This window comes from Diplotaxodon limnothrissa, linkage group LG7 (assembly GCF_057381915.1).
Source record: "Diplotaxodon limnothrissa isolate DT_005_m linkage group LG7, D_limnothrissa_male_GT1.1, whole genome shotgun sequence".
Taxonomy (NCBI): domain Eukaryota; kingdom Metazoa; phylum Chordata; class Actinopteri; order Cichliformes; family Cichlidae; genus Diplotaxodon; species Diplotaxodon limnothrissa.
Window position 1 is genome coordinate 61260722 of NC_140602.1, and position 15505 is coordinate 61276226.

Below are 15505 nucleotides of genomic sequence, written 5' to 3' on the forward strand. Positions count from 1 at the left end.
TAAAAATATTCTCAATAGTGCAACATAAATAATCAAGAGCCATTAAAACTTAAAAAATATTATCATGCAGGCCAAATGGGATGTGTTAATGAGACATTACCTTTTTTTAAAAAATGATAAATCTTTTTCATCATTTCCTGCTTGCCTGTTACTGCTGATATGTGGGTAGGCCTTTGGTGGAGCCATAAAAGACTGCCACAACAGTAGCTTGAGGTTGCAACATGAATTCAGGAGAGAGGATAATTTTATGTTTCTGTACGTGAATATTTGGTTTTTGTGTGTAAATAGGTCATTTTTTTAATGTCTTACAAAAAAAACCCTACATTTTGACATTTGTATTAATTACCAGTGTTTTGAATTTTCATGCATTTTTGATCAGTCTGTTATTTCCCCTCGTGTCTTTACCCCCTGCGTATCTGTGAGTTCTTGTTTCCCCTCGTGTTTTATTCCACGTTTCCCCAGCCCGACACGTCTGTGCTCTCCCTCGTGCTCCCTCTGTCTCTCTCCCTCTCCAGTCTGCGTCTCTGTGCACTTCCTGTTTTACTTTGATAGTCTCCCGTCAGTGTAAGTAGGGTCAGTGGTTCCCAAACGTTTTTTGCTAGGCCCCCCTTTGTTTTACAAGAAAAATATTTTGTTTTCAAACTCCATTGCATTTTATTTCACACCTCAAACATTTAGTAAACAATTAAGCAAATACAAGTAAACTGCAATAAATTACAAGTAATATTACAAGTAACTACTAACTCTGTTATGCTACGTCCATACCTACACGGGTATTTTTGAAAACGCAGCTGTTTCTATGCGTTTGGACCTTTCGTCTACATGTAAACGATGTTTCGAATCACCAAAAACTGAGATTTTTTAAAACTCCTTTTTTTGCGTTTACGTGTGGACGAGGAATACAGAGTTCGTCATGCAATGTCAAAGGCATGTGCCTTTTTCCACGTCACGCTGTGCACCATGTTATTGTTTACATGAGATTGCAGAATGGAAGATAGTAAGATTAACAGTATTTTGTCTCTATCTGCAGTTTTTACACGCTTACACATACACACGCAGTTACTGTCCCTCCATTTAGAAAGGCAGAGGCGTCACGGTGTGATTATTTTATGTGTAGTTGTTTTTTTCCTGTGTAATAATATTCAACATTGCTATCAATACATTTTTCAAAATGGGTTAAAAAACAAACAACTGTGGGATACCGTTTGTCCGCGATTTGAACCAAGGGAACAAATTGTGGCAGGATCAGCCTGATATTATTTGTATCCCGCTGTAACTTTGCTGTATAAAGAGCTAACATCTCCAAAATGTCAGGAGTAGTTAGTTATTACAAGAAGTGTTTGTGAACTAAAAATCAAGAATGTCGGATACTGTTTCTCCGTGATTTGAAGAGCCCAGCGCTGCTCCCGACACAGGGAAAACCAATTCTGCAGGGGAGACCTACCTTTGCACTTGTGCAGGTGAAGCCAAAGGGAAGATATGCTTCACCATATTTTCTAGTCTTTGGAAGGAAGTTGGTTTGGAAACATATTTGCCGATGCTTCATCTCCTGCTTTGCGTTTGCGTGGGCGCTCCATCAGAAACCTGTCCATTAAGCTAGCAGTGGCCAAGAGTTCTTCTTCTTCTTTTTTATCTTCATACCGCGCCCCCCCCCTAGGGGGTGGGCCCCACACTTTGGGAACCTCTGGTGTAGGTCATGTTGTGTGTGTTTATGCGTCTCCCTCAGTCCTTTGTCGCATCCTCCCTCTTGGCTGTGTTTCCTTGTGTGCCTCTCCGTATGATTAGTTATGAATTTCCCAGTTTAGTTTTGTATCACCTTTTCCCCCATTCAGCGAATAAAGCTGTATTTTGAGTTAAAGTCCTGTTTGCGTCTGGGTCCTATTCCTGCCTGCACACAGCCATTTCATGACATTAATTTTACTGGACAAAAGAAAAAGACAACTGAATAAAGCAAATTGTAAACTTATTTTACTTATTTATTTTCTGTTTGAATAGCAGCCTGCACTTTGAATCATTGGGGGTTACGCACAATATAAAAGCAATAACCTATCCAAAGCAATCACAAGGATGTTATGGGTTCAGCATCCAAAACTGTGAGCAAGGAAGAGTAAACCATCTCCTGCAGCCACTCACCAACTGGTAGAAGCATGCTCAGTTTTCCCCCCAGTGATCTACTGGTCTGCAGTTTTATTTTACTAATTTAATGGCTTACCTCATGAATATTTAACTTTATAATTAACTTGCTCAACAGCACTGCTGAATAGCTCTACAAGGTTTTGCGTCTGGTGTCCTGTTGGGATTCAGTTCAATTTAATTTTATTTATATAGTGCCAAATCACAACAGCAGTACATCAAGGTGCTTTAAACCCCCAAAAAATCAGACGACCCCCTTTAAGCAAGCACTTGGCAACAGTGGGAAGGAAAAATTCCCTTTTAACAGGAAGAAACCTTTCGGCAGGATTAGGATCAGGGAGGGGCGGCCGTGACTGGGGGGGCGGTAATGGGAGGAAGACAGTACAAAACGCACACTGTGGGAAAAAAGAGAGATAATGACTTGTGATTAAATGGTGTCTAAATACTACTTTGCACTGAGTTGAGAGTTGTACGTAGACATTGATGGACATTTTTGCTGATTAGCTAATGTAGTGCTATGCTTGTTCTGTATGATTGATGTATAACACCAGTGTTAAGTTTTTGTGTCCAACGTATTTCTGAGTAAAGCTATTCTGGAGCACATGCTAGGGAAACATTTACCACATTATAGGTTTCACACCAGATAAACCCATAATAATTTATTTTTTGTAGTGTGCATGCAGACTGAACATTACCATATTATGGCTCAAAGTTCAAATCACACATCTGCCACAACATTTACACAGGAAGGAAAAGAAAAAGCACAATTCCCAATAACCAGCAGCATTTAATATCAAAGCCATACAGCACAGTTTTCAGTTTTATAGTTTTATTGAATTGCATCACTCTACATCATCTAGAATTTCAACAAGATATTCTTTAAAGACCAAATATAATACTTGCATCCCTGCAATAAGTCTCTACACTTAAGAAGAGAAAGCTTTTTTTTTTTTTTACTGAAACATACATTAAGAATTAATATTTAATTAAACATTGCCATAAAAGTTATGTTCATTCTTGAATGCCATTTTTCTAGTCATATATTTTATATAATAGATTTAAGTCTCTGTCTCTTTCATAGGAATACTAGAAAACAAAGAAGGTAAGAAATGCACAAAACCCATTGAGTAGCATTGCCTAATACTACAGCAAAGAAGTTACTGGACATTCAGTTGACATGCACTCAGTTGAAGAATAGAAAAGAACACAGCCATAGAAAGGAAGAGTTATGGCCATGATGTCGGTCAGTTTGGCAAATTACTGATTGGCTTGTTCTCTTGGATAGACTCTAAATAAAAGATGGATGTAGCCTGCATGTCTTGAGTGACGGCAAAGGGAGCAGTCTTTATATAGAAATCTCAGATAATGAGACTTGGTTCTACCTTGCAAGGGAAGCCAAATATTGGGTTCATGCCAGCTGCACTCTGGTGTTCTTGGGAAGTTCTTTTTAAGGTGTTTGTTCAGTCACCATAGCAAAGGTTGCTAGTGGTTCAGAGTAGTTGGGGTATATATTGCAATGGCTAAGGAGGTCATTTGTGTAGAGCTTAAAGTGCTTCTTTGGTTTGCAATACTTGTGATGGTAGGGTAGGTCATGATCACCCATGCAGATTGTATTTCCTACTCTGTGCCTTTAGGGCCAGGTTGAGTTGGTTTTACAAAGGATCTAGATAGAGGAGCTCCAGGTTCGTGAAATACATTCTGTCTGATGTATCTGCAGAGCAGGGTGGAGACAAATGCTGCACTGCATATGCCTAAAACTTGTTGATAACCTTCAGGATATCATTTTTAAGAACCCATCTTAAAAACCGAAGACCGACCATTGTGGTTAATGCCATTCTCTCATGACTTTAGTTTTTTGAGTGTTTGCCTTGGGTGAAAAGACTGGCACTGGCTAGCTATTGTGTTTAAGGTGAACTAACTGAATTGAGCGATTCTGTGAATCAGGCCTGCATCCCATCATGCACTTGCAGGAGGAAGGAAAGGAGTCTGGCTGGCATCATAGAGCCACAGGCAAGAACCGATTGGTGACATCATGGTGGCTATGACCATCTTTTATGTATAGTCTATGGTGTCACGTTTATGGTGTCTATGTTAGGTTTCTTGAGGTAAACCAGGTGACATGTTTCCTGTTTACCAGTATCACAACAATTACATAAACTAATCCACGCCTACAGAAGGCCTGATCTCAACATGTTGTAGGTCCTCTGCCGTCTTTTCACAATGTTACCAGGAAACGTTCTGCTCAGCCATGCTTCAGTACATTTCAGTGGCATAACTCTTTCATTGTATGACGAAGCACGGGTTGCACTGAGAAGTAGGAGGATAGAAAAAGAACAGGTTGCACAGTCTGAGGGACATTCAGGAATGTATCAACAGGAAACAGTACTGGTGTTTCTGACCATTCACTTACTATCGATCTCATATACACAACCCAGCCAAGCTGGGCACAATGTACACAAAGGGAGATCCCTTAATTAGAACATGTGGGTTGCACTCAGCCAGGCTTGAGTACTGTAAATCTATGGCTATCAGTATAGTAAATCACTTATATGTAAACACTAATCCATGCAATATGGCTTTGTTTGTATTGAGAATACAGTAGCTCCTTCTTGAACGCAAATAGGATTGGAGTTTGAGATATATATGTATATGTTGGGGCTTTTGTTCCAACAAGTGAGAGGTTAAATGTACCCTGTGAAGTTTTCTTGTCAAAGTATTGTGGTTTTAATATTAAGCAGGTGGTTATTGGGTAACCTTTCATCTTGTGGGGTTAATGTAGTAACTGCATACACTATACAGGCTGTATTAACAGATCAAGTCAAACCTGACCACCTCAAGGTACTTTAAGTGTTTAAGTGGTCTTCTTTTCAAGCTTTCAAGGCTACCTTAACTTGCATGACGGAGAACCGACAGACACATCTCATGATCAATGTACTTTTTGTATTTTGCAACTTAGTCTCTACTTAGTTACTTAAGGTTTTGATACTTTAATTTCAGAAGTCAGATAATTGCAGAAGTCACTGCATTGCTGAATTCCTCTGAAAGACTTGGTTTTGAAACTTTATCAGGTCCAGATTAGCACCTAGATTTATTCTTAAACCCTGCAAATTTCATTTTAGTTGGACCATTTCAAAACAACAAGTTAGATGATAAGTGGCACAGCAATAGTCCCTCTTACGCTGCTTTCTTCCTTATAAAACAAAGCAGATCTCTTTATAGCCCAAATCATACACTGTTTAACACATTCATTGCTATATTTGTGAAATCTCTGCTCTTTAATGCTGTTAGTGGTCCAAACTTCCACAGGGTACCTTTAAAAGAGACACTCACAGGTTGGTAAATACATTTTCACAGATAATGCAATACTGCTTTTGCATGCCTGTTCTACAAGCCTATTGTTATACATATTTCTGTTACCATATATGTAATAATGTTCAACACTTCCACGTGTCACACAGTCATGCCCCGCTGAGCGCAGCCCGGAGTTCTAAAAGTAGGTAACAATCAACATTAGTGTCAGTGTAGCTGGATCCCCGCTCACTGCCACCACAGTGCCAGCAGATGACAGACTCGCTGTCTTCACAGGTGAAGAGAGAATAGACTCAACAGTGAGGTGGATGGCAAGATGGCACCTTTGAAAGAATAATGCTGTAACGGAGCAGTGATTCATTAACAAGTCTTTACCCAGTTAGACAGTAATATATCTCTACATACTCTCATCATACTCATTGACCTCTAATATACTCTACTATGCTTAAGTCACAATATTCACTCATTTTTACATTGTGCTTTTTTTAATCTGATTGTTTGACAGTGTGTGTGGGCTGATGTGCAGTGAAGACTGAACTCAGCCGGTTTTCAGACTTTACCGAACAATATCGTTGATGTCACGTCCGAATAATAAGCTCATCTGGGTTTTAATGTAAAGGTCCATTTCACCCTGATGTCCTGGAATTTGCAAGAGCTGTAACTTTCCATAATATCCTCCTGTTCATTGACTTTTTTGCACTTAAAGGTGGGTTCAGTAGTGGCAATACATGTGATCACGTGTTCGAGATATTAATGCCGAGGTGGTTCATCTAACTGCTACAGTATGCTAAGTGTTGTGAAGGTTTATTTCAAATTCAAGGCTATTCTTTCAGTGATGTTCAATAGCTGAATAGACCTGTCATCGTGGTAATAATGTCATATATTAATGAAACACAATCTGATGTCTACACCGAAAGTGGGGAATTCTCTGCTTACAGGGAATTTAAAATGCATCAAAAAGAAGTTGCCTTTTAAAATCCTTTACCTGCTCAACCATGTGGTGATGTTTAAGGCTTTATATTCAGTGTTCTTCATATATCTGTTTCGGATGGTAGCTATTTGGATTCAAACAAACAGGTTAGAGAAGCTGCAGCACCTGTGAAGCTACTGCCACTTTCACTGAGGATAAGATTTGTACCATAGCACTAAAAGATGTCAGTAAAGGCAAATATAATCATAACAGAACAACATTTTCATATGTACAATCTCCACTAGACTTACACAGCTAATATAAGCAACCCATCACCAATTCAGACAAGGAATGCATGAACAGAAGGCAAAAATCAAACCGTGTTTATCTGCATGGAGAACACTGAGGTGCTGCCTGTCTCTCTAAGCAGTCGCTTTCTCAAGGTAGCGGGCGTGTCGCGTCAGAAACTATCCCTTAAATGTGTTTAGTTAAAATAAAACTACACCGAAAAACACCAGCGGGAATTTGTGTTAGCATCTACACATGCAAATCCTTGAGAAGAACTGACATCAGCTGGCCTTCTTCTACTGGTGCCAGGTTAAAACGACATCATTCTTCACAGGGATTAGCTGTGCTTTAAAGAAACAGTACCGTGTAACAGCCAGTAAACCATCAGAGACATTACCCTCAGAACAGCCATTGTATACAGAGTGAATGTAAAAGAGATTAAGAGAGTGAACAGAACAAACGAAGGCAACAAAATCGGAAAATTATGGAGGAGATAAAATATACTTGGTCATTATAAGATTATTAACCTTAAAAGGTGGCCTTATGGGGTCATCTACTGATTGTTATGTGAGGATTTAAAGTTACTACTGGAACCACTGCTCTATAATAGCACATCTGTTTCTTTCCTATTCATGAACTGGTGAACAGCTGGAACTGTACAGTAAAATGACCGCATTATTCTACCCTTCAGTGGTTCTTCTCTCATATTAAAATCACTTGTTTATTCAGAGCCAGTGTTCACTTTCCCAGATAAAATTCTAGGCTAAATGTCATATTTAAATGGCTTTGGGTAAATAACATCCATAAGAGAGGACAGCTAGCTAAAGACTTCTCCGTTTTCCTGAGAACGCAAACTAATCTGTCAACTAGGTATTTCGAGTCTTCATTTTAATGTCATGGCTGATGCGAGGGTAATTTGGTCAGTTATGAAATAAATAAATAAACAAAAGTCTGCGATATATTCACAGATATAATAAGCAGCTACTATAAAGTGACAGCTACACAGATGAGCTATCTGTGGTGATCAGCTGCATTCCCAAACTGACTACTGAAAAGCTGCTACATGGAAAACTCAACCTTCGGGGTCCTTGCTACATGACAATCTCCACCTTACAGTGGCTCAAAGCTATTAGAAACATGTACATGAAGTAATCCACAATCTTGAAATCCAGCAAACTACCATGATGAGATGCAAACATGTTTTAGTAATCTCACGTTGTAAAATGCACTGTTTGTTCAATTTTCACCGCAGTTGACACCATTCATTTGCACTATGTAAACATGTACTTACAAAAAGAGTTGAGGGAGTTTGGGGGTTGTGGGGATTGGGGTGGGTGAAACAGAGGAGAAAAAAAGGTTTTAGGGCTGGAGGGGAAGGAGTTAAAGAACTGAGGAGTGTCAGGAGTCTTGGCGTGTAGTCGAATATCTTCATGCTCAGTCCCTGTTCACGCTGCACCAGACGGCTGCAAATAGAAAGAGGGATGACGAGTGAGAAAAAGGTTCGAAAGGAAGGAGTTTTTAAAGAAAGCGTGCCTCAGAGTGAAAAAACAATGTGGAGAGTGAGCAAAAAAAATGGATTGAATGGAAATGAGAAGAAAGCAGAACAGGCGTGGGGGAAAGAAGAGCGCCAAGAAGAGAAATGGACAAAAAAGTGATTACTAGACAATAAAACAGGCAGTCAGCCAAGTATCAGCTGGGTCACTGACAGTCTGCGACTCGGCGCAGGGATGCCTGCCAGCATCAGTTGTTTTGGATGAAGCAGATTCCAAAGCCAGGTTTCTGTAGATAATGCCTATAAATTTTACATAACACATCCAGGGTTGTTGAACAAACTAATCACTTTCTCAGCATTATATAGAACACTTGCTCTGCAACTGTGTACTATTGCATCACACCTTTATAGTAATATTAGCACATATTGTGTTATCTCAGTATCACCTGCACTACTGATAATTCTACTACTAGGGTAAGTCAGCAACTGCTCAGGAACCCCAAGAAACAGATTTTGGATCCAAGTTGATCAGAAAGAATCTGATGTAAATGTTCATGAAAATTTAAAGGAGTAACTAGTTCGATGAAAATTGGTAGTGTATTTTTTTTAATGCACCACAACTAACAACCATGCAGAAATAACATTCTGTATATGAATTATATTAAACTGTATTTAGACATAACCTCCGACTATGACATGACCTTCTGTGAACTTAAATCAGTATATTTCTCTGATGTTCTAGACATACAAGACAAAATGAGGATTCATCAATAATCATAATGGAAGATTTAGATTTATTTATTAATCTTGTAATGATACCAAAAAATATTTTGATGTTCCCACTGTTTGTCTTTAAGTCATCCTCCGTTCTCTGTGGTAGGAAGGTTGTTCCTGAACTTTTTTTTCGGTCTCTTTATGTAAACTGACTTTATACTGTTGAGGTCAGAGCTCAGTGGGGGCCATACCATCTGCTGTAGTACTTTAATGTCTCTGCCTTTATGTTTGGAGTCATTATCATGCTGCAGAATTATTTTGAGACCAAGTGGAAGAATGTGGGGTTCCTAAAACTGCATATTTCTGTGTGCCCAATGTCGGCTGGCACATCAGACTGCGCACAGTCCATATACTGAGTTCACAGTTTGCATAGGTTTTTGTAACTTCAAAATAGGGAAGGTACATACTACAAGAAAAAGCTTTTGTGTTTCTGTGCATGGAGTGAAACTGTGGAACAGTTTGAATATGGAATTGAAGCAATGTCCAAACATAAAACAATTCAAAAAGAGTTATAAAGATCTTCTTGAACTATAAAGAAAGGGAAAATGTGTAATTTCATGAAACATTTCATGATGTGATATTATATAGTGTATATATCAGAAATCTGTTTGTTATTTCTATTACAGATTATATCAGTAAGGAAGCTGACTAAATATTAACTGATAACTTATGGCGAAGGGGTGGGATTAAATAGGCGTGTACTTCTTCCCACTCCCTTTCGACATGTAACTGAATCAGAACAGAAGCAATATTGAAATGTATTAACTTTATTTTGTGTAGTATTTTTTTCTCTCTTATTTTCTTTGCTAAATGTACCTGTTTATTGTTTACATGATCGAAATAAATTGACAAACAAACATTACAGGCAACAAAGATTGACCTTTCTTACATGTAACTGTAATATTGTACAAGCAGGCTTGTAAGTATCTGAAAGGATTATTTATCACTGCAAAAGAGGAAAAACTTGGCAATTTTACTTCAAATGTGTAAAAATCAGAGAAAAAGGAAACTTTGTCTTGTCTTCTTTGTGTTCTCGAGAAAATATCACAAAGTATTTCAAATCCAGATATCGTTCTGGTCATTGGTCCCAATCCACAAATGGTTTGGAGGACATTTCAGCTGCAGCGTCACACTGCTTTTGTTTTATTCTCTAGTTGTACTGTTTTACCACTGACCTGGCACGGCTACAGAGGACACAGCCTCCGGCTGGCACAGTGTATCCACCTTCACATGCTGAAAGGCTTTGTTGGGAGCCGACTGGAGGTGCCTGGAATCAGAGGAGAGCATGCACACACTAAATGACACACAGCATTTCTGTATGCACACATCTGTCTTGACTTTGCATACAGCCTCTCAAAAGCACACATGGACTCTAATCACTTTGCACGGCCCTTAGCCTTTACTGTAAGATTTGAAATATTAATGGTGGGGAGATGCTGTGAGCAGTGGAGCAGAAACTTGGATCAGCAGGCAACTACATCAGCAGCCTCTCCTTGTGCCCAGAACCATTACTAAATCACAATGACCTGAAGCAACTTGAGTGATTCAGCAACTCTGGAGCACGTGAATGGCTGAACAATGTTAATTAAATGTTGGAGGATTTTTTTCAAACAGGCTCACGGCAGTAATAGAAGAAAAGTGAGAGCTCCTTTTATTGGGTGATCACCAATCAATTAGAACAGGGATAAGAAGGAACGGCGTGCTCAGCTCCAAAACACTTTCAGGGGACCAAGAGTGCTGACTCAAAGGCAATATCCTAAACAATATGAATGTCTGCGCTCAGTAGGGTTGCCAACTCCCTGAAAAATAAATAAGGGACACCTCGTGGCCAGGGCCGGGCGACCCAGTTGTCTTCACCCTTCCCAGTGTGGTGAATTTTCTAGCTCTTTTTTTGTGTGTGAAATTATTTTTTTTAACCCTTTGACTTGAATTTGATTTAAGTAGATGTGTATTCTTTGTGATATGAACACATGTGAAACAAATGATCATTTAGCCATTTATTTTTAGCTCAAAATGACAACATTAACACAGTAAAACAGGTCTCTTTCTTAAACAGAAGCCTGTCATGCTTAACTTTTGAGAATATAAGTAAATCTTTCTTTAAAAGAACTCTGTCCTGCTTAACTTAAAATAATAGAAAACAATAGAAAGAAAAACATTCTTGTAACAGTGCACATTTAGTGCATTTAGTACAATTGGCTTCAGCTGAGGTATTATTTCAGCTTTTCTAATGCTAATCAGCTGCTCCCGTTTGAAAACCCGCTTGTTCCCATGATTACGCATCTTAACTCATCATCATTATTCATCTATGTATTACTTTTATGTATTAGTCATCTATTTGTTGTAATCATCTATCCTTGCAGTCGTTTATTACACAAAATAAATTATATTATCACACTTCTGGCCACATAGCGCTGATATTCACTGCACATGCCCATATTAACTTTTTCCAGCCAGGTGTTTTCCTTTTCCCATTCTTCCCTTTCTCTGAGGGGAACAAACATTGCTGCTCTAACGCTGGGCTCACACTGTGCGGTTTTAGGCCCATTTTGAGCCGATTTTTGAGTGATCGGACCGATTTTGGCCTTCATCGTGTAGTATACGTGGGGTAACGAGAAGTGATTAACACCTCACGACCAGCTCCCGATCATCAATCGCTCGTGAGCCGCTCACACTGCTCGCGCGCAAACACGTAAACGCCGTGAAAAAGACGGAGCAGCACGGCTGTGCAGCGTGTGATCTGGACACAAGCGATGGAGGCACAACTTGTAGAACTTTGAAAAGCTCATCCGAGCCTTTTCGATGTGGCCTCACAAAATTATCACGACCACAACAACCGTGAAAATAGTTGGATCTACATCGCTGCTAAATCACAGCTGCCTGATCATGTTTTTCATTAGCAATTTAGCAAAGTTGATGGTGGTGGTGTGTCTGTGTGAGTGAGAGACAGAGAGAGCGAGCGACAGATTTTCTGTTATAACCTTAATTTTATGGACGCACAGTGTGAGCACTCAGGTCGCATCAGAGCATCGGGCGGTATAGTGTGAGACCTGCATCGTGACCTACCAACTTCTAACCCCTGCGAGTCAATCGTGCAGTTTGAGCAGGAGCTGAATAACGTGACTGAAAAAAATCGCACAGTGTCTGCCCAGCTTTAGGTGTACTGTCGTCCGAGACTTGCACCGCAGTGACGGCGTTTGTTTCCCTGTTGGCCATGCTTCTTGTTGTGGTCATCTGTTGTCTTCCGGTATTTTCTCCGTAAGCGACCTTTCCTCGACCAATGAGATGAGCGGTAATCTGAATTGTCATAAGTGTGCTGTCAGCTCATTGGTCACAAAGCAGGAGAGGGGCTGGGAATTATGTTTTCAAACAAAGCGTTAATTCCATAAACATTTATAGACTACTTTTGATTCTCACTGTATTACGGGACAAAGTGCGTCCCTTATTAGCTCAATACGGGACGTGTACTTTTGTTTCTAAATACGGGACGATTCCGTATTTTAAGGGACGGTTGGCAACCCTAGCGCTCAGTAATGACTTTTAATGCTTTCAAAGTGGATCAGCACGGGGAATGAATCACTTTGAGGCTGTTCTCCGTGTTTACAGATGCTTCATTCTGTCAGTTGCTTTGGATCAATGGTTGGAGCCTGGGTTCGGAAAATGAAAAGTTCTTAATACTGGCACATGTGACGGATAGAGCTCAGGATTAAGAATAAAATTGGAGCCAAAAACGATTAAAACTCACCTCTTCCACTCCTCCTCGCCATCCCAGAACTCATAGACGACAAAGGATAAACCATCTGGCAGACGCACTGCAGTCACACTGGAGCAGAGGCAGAGGAAAATGGGAATGAGAGGATGAAAGTGGACAGAAGGTGATATGGAAAGTGACGGGTGAGAGACGTTGGATTCATGATAGAGAACGGTGAAGCAGTGCACATTAAGGATACATTTGTAAAGGAGACAAAGCAGACACGAGATAACAGTTTATATTTCAGAAAATCGCATCTCGGACTTTATTGATGTCACTGCACTTAACACCAAGAATAGCAAATAAGATCTATCAGAGTGTGATCATCAATGCACAGAGGTTATTATGTGGGATGTTATGGAGACATTTTGGATGGTACACTTTGCTGTAATGAACTCGGGCTCCTCCGTATGTATTCCAAAGGAGGGTGAATGTGCACATGGGAACTTTGTCACACTTGGCTAACAGCGTAACTCAGTTTTCACAGCAAGCGCCGCATTTAAAGGCTTCAATGGTAAAAGTGGAACATGTTATGGACATGTCGACATGTTAATGTGTTTTTATATGCCTAACATTTGCCCATTTGACCAACAATATAACGTCCCAAATGGAATTAGGTTTAGAAACAAAAGCAGAAAACGACTCAAAGACTCGGTGCTGTTAATGCCAGCAATTTTCTTTGGTCCATTATATGCACTTGTGCCTCTTGGTAATTTTCTGGCTCTGAAATCAAGCAGCTGTTGACGTGTTTGAGCAGATCACTCTGTGCGGTGCAGTTTCTGCGTGAAATTACACTTGCACGTCTGCCTGCTCGGGGTTAGTCTCAGGACCGGCATGATTTTAATTTTACCTTTCAAGGATTCCAATTTTCATAGTGCGAGCTCAGAGCTTAGCAAAAACTAAAAAGATGATGCTGTTGTGATTCGCTGTGTGGCAGGCAGGAGAAAGAACCAAATGCAGGACTCGGTACACACAGGGATGAACTCAAAAAGGCAGCTTTAGTTTGCTTTAAAACACTAGAAGACGACAAAATAAAACCTAAACTGGAAAACCTGAAATTAAGACTAGGGAACAGGAAACTAGGAGTTACAAGGGAACACGGAGCACAGGAAAACCACACAGCTACGAGGGACAGCTCGACAACAAAACAGGGACGACAGAGGACTAAAATACACATTGGATAAATCAGGGAATGGGAGACAGCAGGGAAACAGCTGGGACTAATTGGGCAGACGAGGTGGGGAACACAGAGCAGGACTATCAAAATAAAACAGGAACCAAAATGTAAGAACTAGAAAACCTCAAGAGGCATAACCAGAATTAAACCAAACACAAGTTAGTATTAATCAAAACAAAAAACAGTGATCAGACTCAGGACCGTGACAGATACAGAAGTCAGTATACTGCTCAGTAGAATCTATATGCTCAAAGTAGTTGGATTATAACTCTGATTCCGAGCTACATCAATGACTTAAAGAAATAAGATAGTATTTTGGGTGATGTCAGCAGACAAAATTACTTCTCTTTTTTTGTAGTTATCATACATGACTGACTTTAAACTACTTTTATCAGATGCTTTACCTCAGGGGTCTCAAACTCGAGGGCCGGTGTCCTGCAAGTGTCCATGTGTCCCTGTTGCAACACACCTGAATAAAATTAGTAGGTCATTTGCAAGAGTATAGAACTTGACAGCATGCTGAAGTGGCAACCCCTAACCTTACTCAAGTAAATGTAAGTGTTTGGAAAAAATGTACTTCTAAAAGTACTTTTATTGCACCATGTTCATTCACTCAGCTGCTGTAACATAAATCAAATGGCTAAATTGCCACCTCAGCATGCAGTCAAGTTCTAATATTATTCAGGTTTATTGCAACAGGGACACATGGAAAAGTTGCAGGACACCAGCCCTCGAGGACTGGAGCTTGATATATATATATATATATATATATATATATATATATATATATATATATATATATATATATATATATATATACACACACACACACACACACACACACACACAAAATAAGGTGTATATATACACACTGTTTAGCAATGTGCTTTATGTCATTATCACCCTGGAAGAGTCCTCTTTTGCTAAACTTCTAAAGGCAGTCATATGGTCCGTTCATATTTTTTGCAATAGGAAATCTCTTATAAACATGATCTATTTTTTGTCTCATGCAGCCACTATATGATCACAGTCTCAGCTCCATCCTTCACTGTGGTGGCCCAGGCCAGATTCATGCCCAGCATGTGGGATTCCTTTCAGCCAAACACATTTATCTTAGTCATATCTAATCAAAGCTGGTGCTCCCAAGATTCTTGTTCTTTATCTGGAATTTTGTGCCAAAGACTGAGCAACTTTTTCCCCCTCTTTTTTTTTTTCTTGGACACTTTCCATCGGAGTGGCATTAAGCAATGGTCTTTGCACCATCTGAGCTGCCTCAGTTACTCTGATCTCTATTGATAACCCCTGCGTAGGGCCCAAGCCTTTACCCATCTGTTTTTCAGAGACAGAGTGTACAAGTTGTTCATAAGGTGATTATTTTAAGAGAACACTCCATATGACTCTGATTAGTGGTAGTATGTTTTCTTTTTTACCTCAAAATAACCACGGCCATGGTTCCACTGACTTTTAGTTGATTAATAATCTTCTGTATATTCTTCCCATTCAAGCACAATTTTCAGACAATCACAATACCATCTCCCTTCTTCCAATATTTTCTGTAACCTAACCTGCTTTTATTGCCGGCTGTACATGCAGGCTACCAGCAGTGTGAAAAGACATTACTGTTATGTGTGTGTGTGTGTCTGCAGGTCTGCTCTAAACCTGTAGAGGGCA

The 15505-nt window shown here is 39.7% G+C and overlaps 1 protein-coding gene across 1 annotated transcript in view; it reads right to left on the minus strand.

Annotated features, from left to right (window-relative positions):
- Positions 1 to 8074: 8074 nt before the first annotated feature.
- The window catches only part of necab2 (N-terminal EF-hand calcium binding protein 2), a 154804-nt gene continuing 147373 nt past the window's right edge, over positions 8075 to 15505 (minus strand). The window contains exons 11-13 of the mRNA XM_085358600.1: positions 12652 to 12729; positions 10082 to 10173; positions 8075 to 8103 (exon numbers count right to left, since the gene is read on the minus strand). Coding sequence (XP_085214726.1) covers positions 8075 to 8103; positions 10082 to 10173; positions 12652 to 12729 — 199 coding nt within the window. The remainder of the gene's footprint in view (positions 8104 to 10081; positions 10174 to 12651; positions 12730 to 15505) is intronic.